The sequence below is a fragment of the Xiphophorus maculatus genome, chromosome 1 (assembly GCF_002775205.1).
Source record: "Xiphophorus maculatus strain JP 163 A chromosome 1, X_maculatus-5.0-male, whole genome shotgun sequence".
Taxonomy (NCBI): Eukaryota; Metazoa; Chordata; class Actinopteri; order Cyprinodontiformes; family Poeciliidae; genus Xiphophorus; species Xiphophorus maculatus.
In genome coordinates this window covers 26777248-26799410 of record NC_036443.1, presented here as the reverse complement: position 1 = coordinate 26799410, position 22163 = coordinate 26777248, and the positions used below count along the sequence as shown (strand labels likewise).

Here is a 22163-nt window from a genome sequence, read left to right as displayed (position 1 = left end):
GTTCTTATTGTGTCAAATATGTGATTTGCATTTTTTATAAACTAAAATAAAATGTTCTCATTTTAGATCTGATATTAGCAATAATTCTCTGTTTTAATCTGTTGAATCTCCTGTTTGCTCCTTTGGGCTGATGTACAAACATTCCTGGTATTCATTAATAATGCAGAAGTTAAAGAGAAAATCTTTCCTTGTTATTCTCAGAATCCTCCTTATATACTGTATCAGTGTTGCATTAGTGTCCTTAAAGAATTGTGGTTGTGCTGCTGGGCACAGCGTAAGTTCGTGTGAGTAATTAAGACCCTGTTCATTATCATCAGTTACACTCCCTTTGGTTTCTGACAGCTGCGCTGCTGCGTTGAGGCTGTTTTTTCCCCTTCTCTGATTCATGTTTGAATAATGAATTCATCGCTTTGCGGTCCCAGCTCTGTTGACTATTCATGATGTAGACACAGACCCTCCCCTGAGTGCTGAATCACATCCCTGTGGGCATGTTGCATACAGTACTGCATCCATTCTCCCACCCCAACCCCCCGCCGATCCTGACTGTTAGTTCTTGGGTTGTTCTTCTGTCTCAGACTTTCCCGTTGTTGGCAGGTACCACTCGGCAGCCCAGGGAGGGAGAAGTACCTGGAGTGGACTACAACTTCATCAGCGTGGAGGAGTTTCAGGAGCTGGAAGAAAGTGGGATCTTGCTAGAAAGCGGCACATATGATGGTATGTTCTTCAACCAGGCAACACAAATTCGTAGATGAGGATAATGAGAAAACAATAAATATATGTTTGCCAACTTCTTACATCATGTTTCACAATACTGCCCCAAGAGTTGTCTTTCATTTTCAGTTTTGTTTTATTTAAATATACAAACTCGAGTTAAAATAAATATCATCTTAAGGCATTTTACAAGTGGATATGAATAAGTGATCCTCTTCATATCCACTTATATAAACATCAATTTATTCTCATGTAACCACATCAAATTTTCAGATGCAGATCCATTTACATACAGTTCATTTCAATGTAACTGTAGCTAGATACAATGGCTCATTTACAAACTACTAATTCCACTGACAGATTTTTTCTCTTTTAACAGGACATTTTTCTTACAAGTGAAAAGAAGTGATAGTTTAAGTGGTACTTTTTCAATAGTAGTAGGAAGGTGTTGACCTAAAACAAGCTGCTATGTAAGTCTGTCACTTATATAACAACTTTTGCTGGACAATAATGTTGTTGTTTTGAGACAATTTTCAAGTAATATAGTGGTAATGGCAAAATATTGCAGAATACATTCTCAAAGATCAGTAAACTTTAAATTCTAATGAACATTTAACACTGGAATTGGAAGACATTTTAAATAACCAATGTAAATAAACAACAAATAAAACTAATTATGTAGTCTCTTTAAACAAAATTGTCCTTCAATAAAAGTCTAGTTCAGACCAATGCACTATCCAGCTTTTGGTAGAAAAAAAAGAGAAACAATAAATTATCCAAATCGAAATTATTGAGTTTGTTTTAATTGATTTATTACTTTTTGTAACAGGCTCACACCTATATCTTACTGAACAGTTACTTATGAGTTAGTTCTGTCTAAATTTAAGTGTGTTAAGACATTTACATTAGAACAGAGACAAAAATACTTGGTTAGATATTGTGTTTTTGCAGTTAAGATAAATTTTAGTGAACAGTCAGGAGAGCATAAAACAGATGTGAAGAATCTGGCAAAAGACCAGGTTGTAAATGCTAGGCAATTATGTAATCAAATGCTAATAGACTCATGAATTCCAGGTCCCTGCATTATTAAAGAATTAATTTCATAAAAAGATTGATAAATGAATCAGAACTAATGAAAAGCAATGAAGTGCTGAACTATGAAGATTAATTATTGCAGTTTAAACAGCCTGGACTGCACTTAGACCTAGTTCTTTATGAAGGTGAACTGGTACAGCACTAGATATAGACAGGAACCAGAGGGAAGCTATTCCCTGGAGTGACCAGAGAATTACATTGTTGCTATAATTCACAGTCCCAGTCCATCTCTCTGACATGCCTGCTGGAATGAAATTGTCTTGTGAATTTGCTGAGCTGTGCATCAAGCGAAATCAACACATTGCTCATGTCATCAAATTCCCACTGCAGTGATAAAGAAATGGAGGTAATCTTTTCACACATGATTTAGTTTTCTGCAGCAGACTTTAGCTCGGTCACCTACACAAATGTGTTGGGAAAGCCGGGCTCTACCCTCTGCACACATATAGCCCTGAGTGACTTGGCTTTCAACCTTGAGCCTCTGAACTTGTCTCCGGGATGAATAATGGATCTGCTCGGTCCTTTCCTGCCTAATGTAATGCATATATATGTGGTGAAGACAAAGGTCCATAAGCCCTCAGAGAGTTAATTATTAACGCCCCAGCTGGATGACCTCAGAGACTCCACATTGTGAGTGTTTAATAAAACTTTCACATGGAAACAGACCAGAGTGTAGATATTTGGTGCTCGAGTCTAAACATAATGGATGATATTCTCGTAGTAAACCAACCCATTGGAAGTCAAAATGCCAAAGTTAACCAAAAATATAAAGCAAAAACATTCCTTATATGCTTTCATATCGTCAGATTAGATTACAGTTTTGTTGTTTTTCCTGTTTGTAACTTGTTTTCTTTACTCTGCAGTTTCTAATTTCCTCTTGATGTTTTATGTCTGCTTTATGACTTGTCTCATTTATTTGTGACACGTCTTGCTGGCTGAAAAAAAACAATTTCCTTCCTGCAACTCCAATCTAATGTGTTAAAGGCTCTGGGGAAACCACCCTCATTTCCAACCTACTAATGTTTTAAAAAAGAAACTTTAGTCATTATTTATGGTTGTCTTTCTGCCAGCCTTCTTTCTCTTTCCTTGCTTTCTGTGTAGCTGATTGAAAGGAAAGATTGACCTGGTCTGTCATGTTTACAGCTGTGTCTAATCTTCCAAACCTGGGAGCAACAGAGGCTTCATAGGGGCGCAGTTAATCTACAACCGAAAGCGATACTCTCGCACTGTTGTGCTGGACTTAGTAACTGCTACAGTGGGACTTTTACAGACTGTTTTGTTGTGCTGCCAGTCAATAATAAAAAAAGCTTGTTACTGAGGGCTATTATTTTGAAAATGGTTGACCAAGCATCAGATTTGTGAGGTCAATGCTGTGCACCACTCCATTGAATGTTCAGTCTTGCATTCCTAAGAATTTCTTTTTGGCTTAGTTCATTTTAAGCCTCACTAATACATCTACAGTATAAGCTGCACAATCCATGTTTTTTCAGTGTAAAAAAAAGACAGAATACGACAATAGTAAATTATTTCCATCCTTTGTTTTTTTTTCTTTTGTCCCACTTAAATATTTCAGATAACAAAACACATTTTACTCATGGATAAATGAATAACCTGAGTAACTTTAAAAAGCGGTTTTCAAATGATGATTTTATTCATTTAAGGAACAAAGTTATCCAATCTGACCTGACCCTCTGTGGAAAAATAACTCCCCGACCCCTATTGTTATATCATGAATCAAATATGATTATGCTACTTTTTTTTTAGAAAGCTGAGCTCAATTTCACAAGCCATACCCAGACCTGATCAATAACTAACCTGCAGATATGATAAATAATTTAAAGAGAAGCTCTCTGGCAGCTGAAAGATCAAAAAAGCAAAAATATAATCTAAAACCCACAGAAAGCTTTAGAAAATTGACATAAAAGGTGTTACCTTTACTTTAAAGTGGATTTTTCAGTAATGTGAGCAACAATTTTGCAGTTGATTCCTTATCGACAAACTTCCTTATTGCTGATTCAGACAAATCTGTCAAAAGCGGGCAAAAGGATTTTAACTATTAAAAAAATGCTACTTTATCCCCCTTAGTTATTTTTGCAATGGTTTAATATCTCATTATACTTTGGTGATTAAATATATTAAGGCTAATAGCTGCTAGAAAAATGATAAATCCAACTTTGATTCATGAATTACTTGGTTTCTATCACAATTACAGAATTTTAAAAATGTGTGTCCTTGTTTTGCAGTTTGCAATTGTGTCATTTCTGAGAATTAAAGGCTTTTATAAGTTCTGTGGCAAAGCTCCATATCTGTGGATTACAAAAACACAGGGTACTGGGCCAAAATTCACTCAGCATCAAGGGTGAGAAGGTTGATGTGTTGGCATCTGAGCCTTACTTCCAAGAATTTGCTAAAAGGGCTTTCATAGATTAAAACGATCATTAGGGATCCTGCAACAGAAAGCATGAAACTCGCATAGCTGCACGAAATGAGGCAAAAAAGCAAATTGAAGAAGAAAAAACTAAATTAAAGCACCAAAAAGAAAAGTTGAGAGCATGTGCAAACAAAAGAAAAACATTAAAATAAAGGACGATGATTCATTTTGTATGACTTTATACAAACAGAATGAATATAAACTGAAAGGAAAGTTCATTCAAGAGAGGCAGCTGAAACTAAACTCTACACAAGGACAGAGAGCAGAGGAATGCAGTGTTTACAAGGTTGGCTTGTGAAGTGCTGGTACTCATGCCAAGCAGGGTTGGAGCGCTGTGCCAGGGCCAGAAAACAAGACGGGCTTCACCCACCTAGGGCACTGGCAGTCAGTGATGGCCTCACTGGCTGCCAGTCTCACCCGAGGGAGCAGGAGACTTTCCTTACTGGTTAATGAGGGTTTGGTATAAAGGGCTCAGCAACATTTATCCGAAATTTATCATTATTTGCCATGCAGTGCATACATTATACTGCAAAGAATTGCTTGAACTGCAATAAATGTTTGCTAATAATCAATATAGGTTGCAATCAAGGTCTTTATATCTATGCTATATTTTTTGAAACTTTTTAATGCATCACAAAACGGGTCAGACGGTAAAGATGTAGCGAAATGGTCAAGTCACTAATACACAACAATGAAGTTTTTTCAAAACAAAAACATACACCACCTTATTAATGTTTGTTTACATTGCTTTTAAAGTAGCCATAGGCTACATAAGTTCATAATCATAATTTTCAGCCATTATTTACATCCTGATTTACCACATCTGGCTTCTTCTGGTGCAGAATTTTGGTGCGTATGTCACATGACTGACATAAAAGTCAGAAAAATGCAACATGACCATTCAGACTCCAGATGCTTGGAAAACAATTAAATATGTATCCAAATTTGTTCCACATATGGAGATGGCACAGATCAGATTTTTTTGGGGGGAGAAAAGATCGGAATAGGGCTCATCCAGACTGCACTAGAAAACTTGGATATAAGACACAAGGGAGGAAAAAGAGCACATTCTTTCTGCTGTGTGAACATAATCATAGAGACATGAGCAGTTTGTCACCCAAAAAATGCTGCTAATGACAAATTGTTTCCTTTCAAGGAAGTTAGGTCTTTGCTCAAAATAGTTTGGCAACTTCCATTATGAAGCATCATGGGTTTTTGAGACTATGTTCTTGGTGACACGAAAAAGACATCTCAAAGATCTTGGAAAGGCCATCCATGTTCTGGCAGAATTTAAATGTCAGGGTTTACTCCGGCAGTGATGTGAAGAGAGGCGTAGAGATGTTATCACAGCTCTTTGATACCTTTTACAATTATCATAAATTTTTTCTTTCTACTATTACTGAAATTTACCTCATATTTTTGGTCTCGGTTTTGCTCAGTCTCAGAAGCTGAGCATGAGATATAGCGTCCGCTGTTGAGTAAAACAGATGGCATGGCATCAATACTGTCTCATGAACATGGAACAGACATTCTTTCCCACCAATGATCACAAGCACTAATGGTGAATTCAATTCAGTGGTGCTTCAAGTCTCTCCGGACCAGCAGCCTTCCAATGGGAGACGAGCTTAAAGAAAGGAGATCTCTCACTCACATAAAAACACTTCCTTCTTGCAGGGTTCACACCCTTGCAGCACAGGTGAACAGCTGTGCTAGTAGTAGCTCAAACTAATAAAAGGAAAAGCAAATTTGCTTTATGCTGTCCAGCCATCATGCACCACCCACCCACTAAGAGCTATAATGTAAAAACGCCCCGCTGACATGATCAGCCCTGTGAGCACAACTGGCTCCGCTGTGTTTTACCTCTGACAAAACCACCACTTGTCGATTTGCCACCCGCAGGCAAAAGGAAAACAAAACCAAAATGACATAAGCTGTCGATGACGTCCCACTGTGATGGACTCTGATGTCTGCATCAGCTGTTCTCTGCTGTGTTTAAAGCGAACGCCCCTCTCTTTGCATTGCTCACAGTTTTTTTTTTTTATCTCACTTCTTAAATACTGAAAATCTATATGCAGTTATTCGATCAGTCTGTTTCTAGAACAAACAGCAGGTCTTCTGATTTTTTTTTTCTTTTTCATTGTTGCTTGTTTTTTTTTGTAGTGGAACACAACATAAGTGGGTGAGTCACTTTCCTCCGATCAACAAGTGTCTATTTTTGCCAGGAAAACATGGTTGCGGGCAGCTGTTAGGATGATGGCTCACTGGCTTTTCTCTCATTTTCTTTGTTTTTTTCATACTGAACCACACATTGATCCCAAGGAGCCTGTAAAGAGGTGGTCACACTGACTTTCCTATTGGGCTCATATAAATCATTTTCATTTCTTTTGCAATAATGGTCTTTAATGAGGCAGAAAACATGAGGAACTGATTAAATCAGTGTTTCCTTACTCTCTTCTACTCTCGTGAAAGGCATTCAGCATTATTAATATGTAAAAAGCATACCAATGTACCTAATATTGACACTAACCACTTTTATTGCAAACAGCACAATAAAACAGAGAAGACCACACCCATGCCATAAACTCATAATATTTTATATTTCCTTTCCAGAAATATATTGTTTTGAAGTGAGCTGTTTGATGTTATGACCAGGTGGTGAACATCTGCATCACTTAAGCTTCAGAACAAGTTTTTTAGAGTCATTTAAGCCTGATTTAAGGACGTGAAAGAGATGAACAAATATAGAAAAACAGATAAAAAAGGCTTCTTGCAAAATGTGATGCTTTTACAAATAAAAGTGGATTTTTGCTGCTATTTATTGTCACAAATACAATCTTCCAAAAGTGCATGCTGGCCTGCAAGCTACATATTTGTGGCCATCAGGCTGTGATTTTACATTATTTTATAACTGTATATACATTTCCAAACCACCAGCACTGTTTCCCCAATAACAGGATGGCCAATAAATATCAGCTACATAATGGAGCAAGCTGGAACCTTCATGTCTGTCACAGTGTCATTAGAACATTACAACTGCGGCTTTTTACTTTCACTTTTGAAACAGTTCATTAGTTCATACTTTCTTGGGAGTAGGAGCGTAGATTGGAACAACATGGCATGCTCCCAATTCGCTGCAAAAGGAAAAATTGCCAATACTTTTATGCGTTTACTCTTCTTCCAACCAGCACAAATGTGATGTACTTAATTTACCAGGAGACCATGACTACAATAAAAGTTTTTCATCTGAAATGACATTATGAGAGCAAGCACCAACATACTGACAAAACATTTTCTTGAAGTTCTGAATTACAAAAAAGCTGCACGAAGGGCATCTTATCAAACTATAAGCACGATTCTTCCTCATTTACTTCCTTGTGTCATCTATGACACAACAAAAACCAACAGAGTACTCACTCAAAGTGGAAATAGTAGCTTATTTTATGAGATTTTGATATGAGTATAACTGTATGTTAAAGTGTTGCTTGACCGACTATCGTAAATTGACCTTTCACTAATTGTAAAATTTCTTTTTGATGCTTCAGATTTGATTTTGAGTAGCTCTGCTCTAAGACTTTTTACCCTCAAACTTTGGAATCATCTGGTGAAATATTATTTCAGGTACAATATAATTGGCAGCAGTTTTCTTTCATGCAAGGCAATTTGGAAGCAAAGTAATTATGATTGCAAACTTTAAAAGGAACTGCTACTAACACAAGACGCAATGATTTCCATTACATCTGCCTCTTTTTTAAGCAATTAGCAATTAAAAATGTTGATATTTTTCCTTTGTCTTTGAAGTATTGACGACAGCGTGCTAAAATGAAGTCCTCTAATGATTAAGTGTCAGGACAGTGATATAAAGTTTTCAGCTAAGAAATCTCTTTACAGTGAATTCATATTTTGTTTGGTATAATTTGATTACTTCACAGAATAATCTAAAAGCTAAAGCTGGGATTTTTGCAAAAGACTTGTTACAACCAAAATATATACCTTTCAAATAAAACCTATGTGTTTTTGCTTTTTACATATTAGACCTCACATAATAGTGATTAACATCAGGCTTTTTGTTAGCAAAGGCTGTCTGGAATCAGACAGCCTTTGCTAACAACACTGGCTGTCTGTCCAGATCACATCATCAGGTCTTAGATGAACTGAACTGTAAATCAGAGTTTAATCAGTTTCTGTAATGACAAGATCAGTCCTTCTGAATCAATGCTGATTTATGTTTTTTTAACATGGTGTTCTTTCACTAATTTTTCTGTGTTGATTTATGATCCTTTGTGTTTACTATAATTTAGCTCCCATTTCACTTTTAGTATAAATCCTTTAAAGTCATACTTGTTTCCACGGGTTTGATCTTTCCTTTTTTTTTGGTTATTTTTCACAATAAACTCAAACCCTTATTATAGGAGAGCTGGTTGGAGTCTTTGATGTGATTTATGATGCGTGGCGTCTAGATCAAAAGCAAGTCTAGGCGTTTTGTCACATTAGAGCCCAATTGGAGATAATGAGAGTTCCCAACTCATGTCACAATCAGATACTCATGTAAAACTTCAAAATTCAGCCTCTTAGTTTTTTTCAGTTTTGTTTTTTGATTGTACTGTTTGGCATCCTTGCTGGACAATGTTATAGCTCCTCAACAATGGCTGCTTTTCATATTGCGGCTCATTAGTACGGTGTAATTACTATGCGATCCATCTCACTGCACTTCCTTATTGTGGCCTCCATCTCTCAGCTTCCTGCTAATGGGCTCTTACACGAGCTACGTGTATGTTTTATGTGAGAGCTTCTGGAGCTACAGAGTGAACAGAACAGATTAGCACTCGAACTCAACTCCCTCATTTTGCATTCCGTCATTAGGCTTCCTGTTAATTACCAACCTGGTAAAGGATTTAATACTTCTCACATAATTATTTATGGATTAAAACGTGGATTAATGTGATTATGTGACTCAATGATGATGTATTGTTTAGCAAGACTCTCAAATTTATTGCATTTCCTGGTTGATTGTTGGTTCATTAGATCAGAATTTGAATTGATGGATCTTGCATTCATGTGTAAAATCTTTTTATGTTATTTATTCTGATATTAATAAAGCACACATTCAGTTGTTATAGATGCTAAAAGCCTAAAAATAATTTCATCTTTTTAGATGCAGCAAAAAAATCTCTCTCAGAAAATTGCAGAAAGATTCAACCTTAGTTGGGTTATGGGTGGTAATAGAGATGGGTAGAGAAGTTCTCTGTTAGAGGTCAGGTAAGCAGCAAATCTGAGGATGCCTCTGACTGAAGACTGTTGCAATCAATGCTGGGAAGTTGGGTTAATGCAAGCTAATGTAAATGAACAGCCTTGAACATGCCCAGGTTGCTCATCAGGTTTGGGGAGCAACATGGGCTGTTTTCCCAGAAATCTGGTTTGCTGGGTGCCAACATTCAAATAGTCATGTCTTCTTGATTTCTTTAATTTTCATGTGTTAGACGTCATGGGAAAGCTTAGAATCCACATTTCCAGAATCTGTAAATAACTCAAAATTCCCCAAGTAGGCTTGGGTTCAAACTGAAATTTTGGGGTTCAAAATTTCAGTTTGAACCCCATGCACACAATCCACGTACAAATAACCAATGCATATCCATTTTTTTACTATACATTTTCACCATTATTCTCACCTCTTATTCCTTTAAATTCTTGCTTTGTGTTATGTATTATTCCTCTGCTTAGGGGGAAAAGGTGGCGAGTGGTAAAGTGGGTCATCCTGCTCCTAAAGCTGGGTAAAAGACAAAGACTCGCTCAGTAGAGTAGCACTGTTTGATGCCTGAGGCACCAACATGACAGCAACCCAAGCTGATGGACTTAAAGGGGCAATCTAGAATCTTGTGAGGCAATATTTGCATAAATGCAGTAAGGATACCCTGAAAACGCAAGAAGCAAATGGAACAAGGACAGTTAAAATAAATTACATTTGGGAAAGTTTCTTCATCACAGTTGGTTCCTGCCACAGATGAGAAACCAGAGAGCGGATGGGTCTGGTGTGGGACTGATTAAACATATGGAGCTAACACCGAACTGCTTTTTCTTCTTAACTTGAAGATTGTTCCAAAATCTGAGAGACATGACAGCAAAAGTGAAAAAAGAAAACCCAAAACCTTGGCCCCATTTTCTTTGAACTAGTGCAACTCTGACAGATATGATTTGTAGCTATGAACTAGACTCCCTGCTAAGATTCAGGCTCCATTGTGCTTTGAAAACAGTCCGCGCATCTCTTGCACTTCAGTTAAAATTGGTTCTTTATATGAAATCCACAAAGTAATTCTCTATCTATAGTTGTCCTTCAGTTCTGTTGCACACTGTGAAGCGAAGATAGCCGTTCTCATGTCATGTTTTGACAGTGTATCTTATTACATTTCTATATTTGCAATTCCTGCAGACAATATTTCTAGGCAGGAAACCTAAAATAAAAATGAAAGAATAAGACATTTCATGAGAAATTACAATGAAAAGTACCAGTCTCACATATAGATTATTGTACAGTGTTACACCACATTCACTTCATTGTGGAGGAATAAATGAGTGCCAAGTAGAGCGTGTTTTATTTTGCTGTCCAGTTACTGTTCATTAGCATCTGTCAGTGAATTTAGTTTGGATGTTTATTGGGATGGAGAACACTTTTTTGTTTAACATACATGTGTTGGGATCAATTGCTCTGTCGCATCACTTAGTTTTATTCAAGCTCCAGTTGCTAAACAGAAGTTCTCACATTTCAGTCTAGAACAGTGGTTTTCAATCCCACTGTCCTGCATGTTTTAGGGTTTTCTCTACTTTCATATACCTGAATTAAATGGGTGATTAGAACACTTGTACAGCACTTAATAGCATGCTGAGTAGGTAACGTATTTATTTATTATAATATCATAGCCAATGAAAAAAAAAAAACTTTTTTATCCTGCCTCTTATGACCTTTCAGTTTTTGGGCTTTGTTTTTGTGTCATCAAGCAGCGGTTTGAGCAATACCAACCAGTGTGTCATTTTAATCTGAAGTTAAAGATGGTTTTTCTTTTTTCCAATTGCAAGATTGAAGTTTGATGTAGATTATTACATAATTCATTGTTTTATGTGAGTGACTGCGTAATTCTTATTTGAAAAACACTAAATATTAAAATAATACATCCTTACTGTCTCTGCCTCCATCCAGGTAACTACTATGGAACCCCTAAACCCCCCGCAGAGCCCAGCCCTGTACAGCCAGACTTGGTGGATCAGGTTCTGTTTGACGAAGAATTTGACACGGAGGTCCAGCGGAAACGTACGACCTCAGTCAGTAAGATGGACAGAATGGACAGCACAGCTCCAGAGGAAGAGGAGGAAGAAGAAAGACCTCCTATGGTTAATGGTGTGGGAGGTGAGAAACCCATCTGTCTTTTGTTATTTTACAGCTTTTGCAGCTCTTGAAGTTGTTTTTATTAGCATAGTTGTGCTTAATTTCTTAAAATGCTAACTTTTTTGTCCTTTTTTATATAAAGTTGTTTCTGTTTGCTGTAATCATTCAAGGTCAGCTAATCACCTCCATATTAAGCAGATATGTTGCCAAAACATCTGAGAGTAACTAATCTCTGAGGTAGAGATTGACTGTCCTTTTCTGAAGGATGTCCTTACATGGTACACATAATGATTAGTTATCTGTCCTTCAATTCAGAAAGATTTTAATGCTTTGTTAGTACAAATATATTTATGCCAATGGATATCCCCCTTTTTAAATGTGCTTTTAAGAGTTTTTGTTCATTCTAAAATAATCAGTTCATATTTTTTGAGTCTATATTTTGTACTACAGATGACGAAATTCAAACTAGACTCATAGCCCAGGTTTTTGAGATCTCTACCACCCACATCCATCCGACAGGTGCAGAGTTACCACTTGATGACAAAAATTGGAGCCTTTTAATGTTGTAAAACCTAATTACCCTCCTAGCAAAAATGTTAAAATGAGTTAAGGCTCTGCATTTATTGATGCCACTGTGACAGCCAGCTGAGAATATGCCGTCAGATGAAGATTAATGATTCTTCAAACTCTGAAAACCCTCCACGTGTCGTCATGTAGGTGGTTTTGGTACTCACACACAGCATTGCGATGCATTAAAGGCAGTCAACCCAGGCATTATTGCGAGTCCCATTTTTCCTTTGTGGTTCTTTAGAATTCATGTCAGTTTTATGAGGCTCACTTTGTCACTGATTCTCTTCATGCTTATCTACAAGGGCCTAAACCCACTGTAACCTACGGTGCATGTTTGCATCAAGACAGATTTAAAGAAAAAAAAAAAAGAATAAAAAAATAAACTCAGTGCAGAAAAACCTCCATGGTTCCACTATTAAAAAAGGCCCAGCTCTGGCACAAAAAGATCTTGACTTCCTGCAGTCGACAGCCATCACTTTCTGCTTTGTGCCATTCACTCAGTCCTGCCAAACAGAATGAGCATTCAATGTCATGTTAAAGCAAGGTCACACAGAGCCAGATGGAAACCTGAGATAAGACCCTCTTGCATGCAGACTAGGCAAATGCACACACCCAAACACACATACAAAGCAGCAGTGTGATACTAACAGAGCAGAGATGTGGCGCTCCTGGTTGAGCTGAAGCGTTCTGCCCTTGCCTCGGAGGCAGCACATCCTTGCTGACATGCAAATCCTATGGCAGTTGTGGCGCTTTCTTCCTCTTCCCGTATACTCTCTGTGTCTCCCTCTCTCCCTTTCGCTCTCTCTCTCTCAACCCCTATAACTCCTGTTGATGTAAGCGTCCACACAGCGTTGAGGGGGAAAGCAGTCCGAGCGGCGGCAGCAGCAACAGGGAGACATGCAAGGAGCCCAGACGAGCTCCAATGGCGCCACAATCTCACCACCTATCTCGTTCTCCTTCTATCACCTCCCACACCCTTACTCCAATCCCATTCCTATCACTGTCTCCGTGCCCATGTCCCTGTCTTCCTGTCGGCATGCAGAGCACAAGGACAAGGCAGACTGGAGGAAGACTGTGCCCAGCTACAACCAGTCAGCGGGAGCCATGGACATGCGTGTCTGGAACACTCTGGATGAAAGTCAAGAGCCTTTGCCTAAGAACTGGGAAATGGCCTACACAGAGACTGGCATGGTCTATTTCATAGAGTAAGTAGCAATCCTCCTTGTTTTTATAACACCTCTGTGTTTATCTTTGTTAGCTCCACTTCCTGCTCTCTCAGTTTTTCTTTCATGTCTGTGTTGACCATTGTCAAAAGTTCTGAAAACGAGTCCTTACTACAACATTCCTCTTTCCAGTTTTTGCTTTTAAGGTGCAAAAGGTGCACAAGTTGCTTTTAAAGTCATTAATATTTTCTAAAGTTACATTTGAATGGTTTAAAACCTGTTTTAATGATCTGTCACACAGCCTGGAGATCAGTCAGGTAGGTACTTTAACTCCTTTCCAACTGGGTCGAGTCGCCAGCTGTGTGTGATGGCCTAAAATGTGGCAATCCCCTGAAACGTCCGTCTAATCATTTTCTCAATCTTTAGGAATTTTTCTTGTCATGATAGAAAATAGACAACCAACAGACCGTACAGACCTTACGTTAATGTAACCCTAGCCCTTTCTTATGGCTTTTTTCCTGTAATTGACTCCTTTTTTACTTAACCCAGAAAAATGTTATAAAAATTGGACTTTTTGATGCAACAAGTCCTATTCAAATGTAGCAGAAACACAATATAAATTTCAAACAATTCTGTTTAACGCTAACATTTCAGCCATCAAAATACACCTTTTCTTGTTGTTATTTTTATTTTTGACACCAACGGCCATGAGGTGACTGTACCACCCAATGGTCAATGGGAAGAGACGTCTTAATCTTTATTGTCTTTATCAGTAACTTCACAGAAAGACGGGCAGAGAGGCATTTATGTACAGTAAATGTCCCAGGGTCTTGAATCGAACCTATGAAAGCCTTATTGATGAATAAAACCTGTATATATCAAGTCAACTAAATTTTTCAGTGCCTTCGCTGAGCCACTCTGTGACCATATCAAAAGACATCTTTATGTATTTTTCCATTTATCAACCTAATTTTCTTTATTGTTTAGATAAACAGTAACATCATTCTACTATCTTTTCAACAAAATTTAGAGGTTTCTCGCTTTTACAGTCGGTTATGTTGGAGCCATGCTATGTTCAGGTGTTTACTTGAGTTACTTTATCAAGTTCTGATCATATTCTGAGACATCACAGCCATTTATCTGGAAGCATTAGATTCCTTCACACTGACCGTTGTTGACAAGCCATTTGGAGAAGCTGACATTACTTTATATCACTGGCCCTGCAATAAGATATTTATTGCACTAGCATATGGCTATATAGTCTGACTAATTAGGCACATTTGGTTCTCAGACTCACAATTTTACTACACAAGGCACATGAAGGTAGAATAATTCTGCACAATAATTCCTCCAAATTTAATTGTACAATTACATTTAATGTGCCTGTGCATGTAAACCTCACAATTTCTCTTCTCTGTGCATCAACAATAAAATAGTTGGATAACTAGCTGTAGTAATGTGCTAAATTTGGTTATTTTGAAATGTATTATTGTTGGTATCATGTTTATTTATTGTTTAATAAACTAGGTTACATCATGTAGTCTAATAAAATGAAACCATTTCATTTTACCTCTGTTTTTTTTTTTTTTTGTATCTAGCTAACTTGGTGCAGATCCTTTTGACCACCTGAATTCTCAGCGATGGCAACTACATTTTTCCCAATTAAGTTTTCTTTCCCTTCGTTTCCCCCGTGTTTGATGTGGAGTTTGCTGGCTGACACTGAAAGCAGCAGGCCAGCATTGTTTACCAGGCCTGTTAGAGTGGCGAGCCAGTCAATGCTGAGCCTCAGAGAGAGCCAGGTGCTCCTGTTTGCTGCTAAATCAATAGCTCATTCTGCCAGTGAGAGAAACAACAGGCTAAATGGGGCTCACCACCCTTGACCTGCTCTCTCCTTTCTGCTTTTTATGATCACTGCAGTGGCTCAACCATTCCTTTTCTTCTCTCTTGACTCTTACGCTATCTTGTACTTGAAAGCCTATGAGCATTGTTAACATTTTAACAGGTATTGTTAAAAGCTTCCTGAATGAGGAATTACAAAAGTTTGAATAGCTAAAATATGACTCTTTCTCTCTTTTGTTTGTATTATTAGTCACAACACAAAGACCACCACCTGGCTAGACCCCCGTCTTGCCAGGAAAGCCAAGCCTCCAGAGAAGTGCATTGAAGGAGGTGAGTTTTTGCATCTCTACTCGCACCTTTGTAACTTCCCGTCACACATGGCAATCTGCTCGCGATCCCCCTCTCTCGGGATGGGAGCGCAGGCCAACAGAAGGAGACTGAGCAGCCGAGCGGCCCCGTTCGCAGCCTTGCTGGTGACACAGCACAAACCTCCCGTCTGCCTGCCTTCCCTCAACGGCTCCACGGACACACGCAGAGAGCTAATCAGTGCAGCATCTCTAAAAAGGCAATTTTCTCCTGCCCTCTCTTGCGTAAAGATCCCCTCTGCTCTGCATGTGTTGTGTCAGACAGTTGTGGAACGTCAGGATGTTGCACACGTACAGTAAGCACCAGCAGAGAAAGAGAGAGGGAGGGGATTTGGTATTATTTGAGAATGTGTGGACGTTGGAATGTATTCTTCCTCATTTTGATGGAAAATGGAAATACACTGTGCAGCTGTACGTCCGTCCATTAATTTATCCATCCATCCATCAACCCACTCTGTCTGTCCATCTCTCCAGTCTCCTCTATATTCAAACTTCATTTAACAACTCACACTCCTCACTGACTTCACTGGGTGTATAAATCAGTGAACACGTAGATCTGAATAAAGACCACCACTTTTTTTGTCGCTGCACCACCCCTGTTGTTTATGTTGCAGCTGATTTATTGCCCCTCTACTTGTCTCTTCTGCCCTCTCAGAGCTTCCCTATGGCTGGGAGAAGATTGAGGACCCCCAGTTTGGCACCTACTATGTTGAGTGAGTAAAACCTTGTTCTGTTCTGGGGTTTGGGGAAGGAACCCAAAGGCCTGCAGCTGTGAATCAAGGCTGATGTAGATGAAATAGCTAATGGCATGCTCCCTGTCTGACTTATTAAGAAAAGCTGCACCTGTGTGCATCCTTTTACAGCTGTTGGGACAAATCAGGTCTCTTTCATTAGTTTAGATTACTTCCAGCTGTTGTTACTAGCTGCATTTCCGTTACAAAGGTATGCAATGACTTTGTTGATACTGTGCTAATGTGTAAAAATCACAAATTTGAAGTTGATGTGTTTCCATTAAATAAGACACAATTAAAAATGCAATTCAAGCAATAAGTCATTAAAAACATGCTGCACCATGTCTTCTTCTTCGTCTTTTCCTCCAGTAGTAACATCTAGTTGTTGATCACATGACTTATATGATGGGAAAAAAGTGTCTCCATTTCAGTTTTGCAAAATATGCTAACTTTGATATAGCTAAAAAACAACCTCATCCTAGCACAAAAACTTTTTATTGAAAATTGGTGTATTTCTGTTAAGCAAATTTGTTTTCGAAATTTCAATTTGCGCAATCTTAAGGTCAATAAAAACGCAGATACTACTGTATCACTGAAGTCCAAGTGAGCTTATTTATTAAATCTGGTGTTAACCCCATACACAATGGGATGTGGTTAGCCTAAGCTGGTTTTAAAACTTGATTTTCCCACAGGCCTGCAGGGAACAATTAACCACAACTCTGCTTTAGAGCTTTGTCTTTGTATGTGAAAGAGAGAATCTAGAGAATGTAGCAGACAATGAAGGTTCTGGGTCCCAGAGAGGGAAACAGAAGAGAGATCCCATTCTGATGGAGAGTGTAAACAAGAGGACGTTGTTTCATTTTAGTCCCATTACTGCGTAGAAAGAGGCAGAGATGTGCGGGCACGGGGGAAATCATCATGCCGGTTTATGCTGGAGGGTCACTGAGAGCCGTTCACTCCTCTGCCACCGTCCTTTTCTTATCCGGCTATTTTTTATTCCAAATAAACGACCACGATGTGACACCAAGTCCAATTATTTCCCCCGAATCGCGAGGCGTGTCAACCAGAGAGTGAGAAAGTGAGATGGTGAACTGGGAAATGACTGAAACAGGGGTGTGAGTGGGGGTTTGGGCAGGGGTGTTTATCTCCTCAGACTTAATGGGCTGGGCATCTCTGTGCATGACTCATACACAGCAAAAGCGCTTTGTGTTGAAGGCACATACACAGCGTATAGCATCGGCGTCTCAGCATGTGACTGATTCACCGTGCAGTGTCATGGCTGGGATTTCTGCCTGTTAAAGCTCATTATGCAGAGGAGCTACAGTCTTTCTTAAAAATAACACCGATCTTGTTTTAATTTTAGGGATTTACAGAACATGATAAAAAAAAAAAAGATTGGGTCTTCACCAAGGACCTAAAAATATTTCAGTTTACCCGCCTGTGTTTGAAAACACAAAGCAGATTCCCGTCAGACAGCCTGGGTTTAATGCAGGGAGTAATACCGCTTCTCTCCGATGAGTTCGAGGCCTCAGTCAGATGTGAAAAGCTAATTACACCCCTGTTAGGGCTGAAACAAGTATTCAAATTAATCATGATCAATCAATCATTTCAATACTCGTCTACTAGTTTAGTAATCGATTAATTGCTTGTGTTCTAAAAAAGGCAGTTTGCTGAAAGAACACAGTCAGCGCAATAATTCAGCCAAAACTGTACAAAGAATATATAAATTTTGCATTTAAGATGAAAAACCTCCAGTCTATAAATATGTATTTTGTTTCTGCTACTTAAATGATCTTGATTAACTGATGATCAGTAAAGATGAACATGTCTATAAAGGCAGGAGTTTTGCTTATCCTAAGCTTGCATATGTGCCTGTTGTGGGGATAAAAACAGTTATCCAAGCACTGTGAAAGGTGAAAAACACTCAGTCATGTTTGTTTAATATTTTGTACAAGAAGAAAACTGTGTGTCAGAAATTCTCCATCGGTGTCGGCTCTGACTTACAGTTGTATTTATTTGTTTTATACATCAGGAAAGAAGAAGCGCAAAAAAGACATGCTGTGAGAACTAAGTCCTCAGCAGGTTTCTGTGAGATCTGACTTCTATTTATCTAATCCTTGCAGCTGCGGACCCAAGCTCTGTCAGACGGCCTTCAAAGTGCCGAGGCAGAGAACCCTGTATTATACACAGAGCTCAAAAACATAAATGAAATAAAGACATAATGTAAATACATAGATAAGACTTTAGGACAAGAAATAAAATATTCCAACCCAACCCAAGAAGACATGACCTGTTTCTGCTTATATGTCTGAGAAGAGTTATAAGCAGAAACATTTTACATTTGAGAAAGATTTTTCCAAAGTTCTCTTGAGTGGATGTCTACAAAAATTCATCCCAATGTGTGTATCGGTGTAGACTTTGGTTTTTTAGAGCTGCATCTGCATGGGACACACTGCTTCTATGTCCTCTGGATTCTTCTGGAGCCAAAAGACCAACATGACGATGTTGTCTTCCAGTAGCTCTTCTTCAGAAAAGCCCTTTTAATAGCAAAAAATCACTTTTACAGACTGAGGTCCACATTTTGTCATGCAACATCCACAAACAGCTGTGCTTTTTAAGGGATTTTATGTGACAGATCACAAAATAGTGCATATTTGTGAACCAGTAGGAAAGTTATACATGGTCGATAATTTTGTTTTGACACATAAAAATGGAAGGTTTGGTATGCATTTGCATTTAGGCCCTCTTTATTATGAGGAACTCCAGGACAGCTAATGACTTTCAGAATTCACAGCACTGCCATATAAATGTGTAATTTAAACTCAGTATAAATACTGAACACCACAGATATTTGTTTGAGAAGATTAGAGAGCGCAAAGATCATCAAGAAGATGGAAGAACACGGCAGACAGGTCAGGGATAATGTCAGGGAGACTTTAAAACAACATCAGTTTGTAAAACAAACTTTGAAAATATCTAGAGCGACTGTTTAATTTTGAGCCATTTCAAGCCTGCTAAACGTATAACTGTAGTCAATCTGTAAATTTAAATTAATGCTGATGTTCCATCAAACTTTGAAACTTTAGTTATTTTGCAAACAATGGGCCGAAATTTTAGCCTCTAGAGAAAAGCTGGTAAAACTCATAACTTTTTCTTTCTGCTTCACATTGTAACAAACAATTTCAGTAAAATACATGAAAGTGTGTAGTAGTAATGTGACCAAATGTGAGAAAAATTTAAACGGTTTGAATACTTCTCCAAGGTACTGAATCTTCCAGGAAATGACATCACATGTCAGGCGATTCTTGGTCCATTATTGTCTCGAAATCCTCTAGCTCGTCCTTAATGACATCTGCCCACATCAGTATCTCTTGTCCACCTCTTTATTACCCGACTCAGGGTCAGAACAGATTGTTCTCAGTGTAAAATGGAAGAATAGTCTGTCCTCATTTCAGTCTTTTCACTTGTTTATATTATATTAAGTGATTTCATCGTTCTTTACTCTCTTGACTGTCCAGGGTGTAATTTTTGACCTTAAAATTTGGTTGAAGATCTGCAAAGTTATTATTATTTTTTTGGCTCTGAAAGATTTTATTTCTTGGAAATTTTTTCCAGGCACTTCTTTTCCCTTCTCTTATTACTCTGCAGATTATTTGCCTCGAAAAGTGTCACTCAAATGTTTAAATCTCTCTAAAAAGCCTTTAAAAATTCTGTTTTTGTGCCATCGTGGCCAGCTCAGGATACGCCCCGCATAGTCAAATCACAGCTTTGCATCGTCATCAGACAGTAGCAACAACAGTGGCGACTTTCTATCTGTAGACCAGCCAGATAGAGAGAACAGAGGGATAGAATGAGTGAAATTTTAGTGTTTAGATGCAAATCTGTTTAATTGACTAGCAGTTAAGATCTTTTCTCAAAATTAGGGAGACAAATGTGCAATTATTTGGGATGTATATTCAATCATTACTCTATATTTTGTCCTATTTGCAGTTCTTGTAACATAATGTTGTTTTCTATCCCCTGTGCAGCCACATCAACCAGAAGACCCAGTTTGAGAATCCGGTGATGGAAGCAAAGAGGAAGATGAGTGATGACACACCCACTGCAGTTCAGCCACCAGCAACCGCACCCTCAGGTAATCTTCAAGTTGTAGCCTTGTTGAGATATTCAAATCTAAGGAAACTAACTATCAAATGCTAGCTAGTCTATCATGTTTTCTGGCAAAATCTATTCATGGTTTTGGAAAGTTAGTTTAGTTACTGCTTAAATAAGGAGGTTAGAATATCCACTGCCTGTTCAGAAAGGAGCTGAACAGAAAGTGAAATTGTTTATTTGCATCTTGTTTTTGGAGAATTCTAGAGAGAACATGAAGTGAGAGAGAATTGTTTGCTGCATCTGATTGCTCTAAGTCAGGCATGTCCAAAGTCCGGCCCGAGGGCCAATCACGGCCCGCGGTCAGATTTCATACGGCCCGCAGCTTCGGTCTTATAATGTATTATTTATGGCCCGCCTGCACTGTCAAACAGAATAAATAAATCATAAAACTTGAAACTGTAATTCCTCCTTTCACCAAATGGTGGCAGCACCACTTTAATACTATCAGTCTCTGCCTCCGTGCAGCGAACCGCTCTCCATTCATTTCTGCCATGGCCACTGCAAAGAAAACAAGTTTACAGTGAGGGCCGCCGCTTTCAAGAGAGATGGGAATTATAACACTTCTTCACTGAAAATCAGGGCGATTGTGCTTGTCTAATTTGTAATGAGACGGTTGCCTTGTTTAAGGATTTCAACGTAAAGAGACACTTCCAGAGTAAACATGCTAACACATACAACAAGCTAACAGGAAGTGACCGTGCTGAAAAACTGAAGCAGCTCCAAGCTGCACTGGCATCGCAACAGCGATTCTTCACGCGGGCCTGTGAGTCAAAAGAAAATACCACCAAAGCAAGCTACGATGTTAATGTTAATAGCTAAACATGGCAAACCTTCTACTGGAGGTACATTTATCAAAGACTGTTATGAAAATGGTGGAGAACATTTTGCCCTGAGAAGAAGCAAGAATTTGCGAATGTTTGCCTGGCATGTAACAGTGTGGCACTGAGAGTTGAAGACATGAAACTGAGTGTTTTGAACGGCAACGTCTGTCACTATCAGCAGTGAAGAGCGAATCGAACATTTATGGCACTTAATTTTATTAAACTCTTGAGTAAGATTTGGTTATTACTGTTGATGTTATGAACCTGTAGATGTGACAAACTATTACTTTCTGAAAGATATTGTAAATGACAAGAGCAAAATTCACTTGTTTTAAGATTTAATAATAATAGACAACTTTGCATTACTTATAACTCCTGTTTAAAATGTTCTTGAGGCAAAGATATTTTTAAACTCATGTAAATTTAAGGTATTTCATACAGTTTGTTCAATGTTATCTGACTCTCCAGATATGAATGAAAGGCAGAATTTGGGTTTTTAGAGTTGTTCTCATTTGCCTGAGTGGCTTATATTTGGTTATTTTGTCATTTGAAAAATAAAGATAATTGTGACAATGAAAATTCTTTTATAACAGTGTGTATTTGCATGAAACTTTTGTAGTTAAAAAATGTCCGAGCAAACTATTGGCCCCCGAGCATCTTCACTTTATCAAATCTGGCCCTCTTTGCAAAAAGTTTGGACACCCCTGCTCTAAGTTATTTCATGTTTTTAGCATGTTTTTGTGAGCATACATTTCTGTTTCTAAAGCAGTTTTTAAAGGTTTGTTTTTACAACTTAAGGCGGGTTAAATGTTTGAATCAGCTGTTGAAGGGTCCCAGAGCCAGATTCTGAAAATGTGAATTGTCACTCACGTGGTTCCACCTCCCAGCCTGCTTCTCTGCACCTGAT

General features: G+C 38.3%; 1 protein-coding gene across 4 annotated transcripts in view; it reads left to right on the top strand.

Annotated features, from left to right (window-relative positions):
• The window catches only part of LOC102235697 (membrane-associated guanylate kinase, WW and PDZ domain-containing protein 3-like), a 134242-nt gene that overhangs the window by 85248 nt on the left and 26831 nt on the right, over positions 1-22163 (top strand). For all 4 annotated transcript variants that reach the window (XM_023335774.1, XM_023335778.1, XM_023335790.1 and 1 more), the window contains exons 3-8: positions 595-714; positions 11427-11633; positions 13225-13387; positions 15435-15514; positions 16205-16262; positions 20309-20415. In XM_023335774.1, the coding sequence (XP_023191542.1) occupies positions 595-714; positions 11427-11633; positions 13225-13387; positions 15435-15514; positions 16205-16262; positions 20309-20415 (735 nt within the window). The remainder of the gene's footprint in view (positions 1-594; positions 715-11426; positions 11634-13224; positions 13388-15434; positions 15515-16204; positions 16263-20308; positions 20416-22163) is intronic.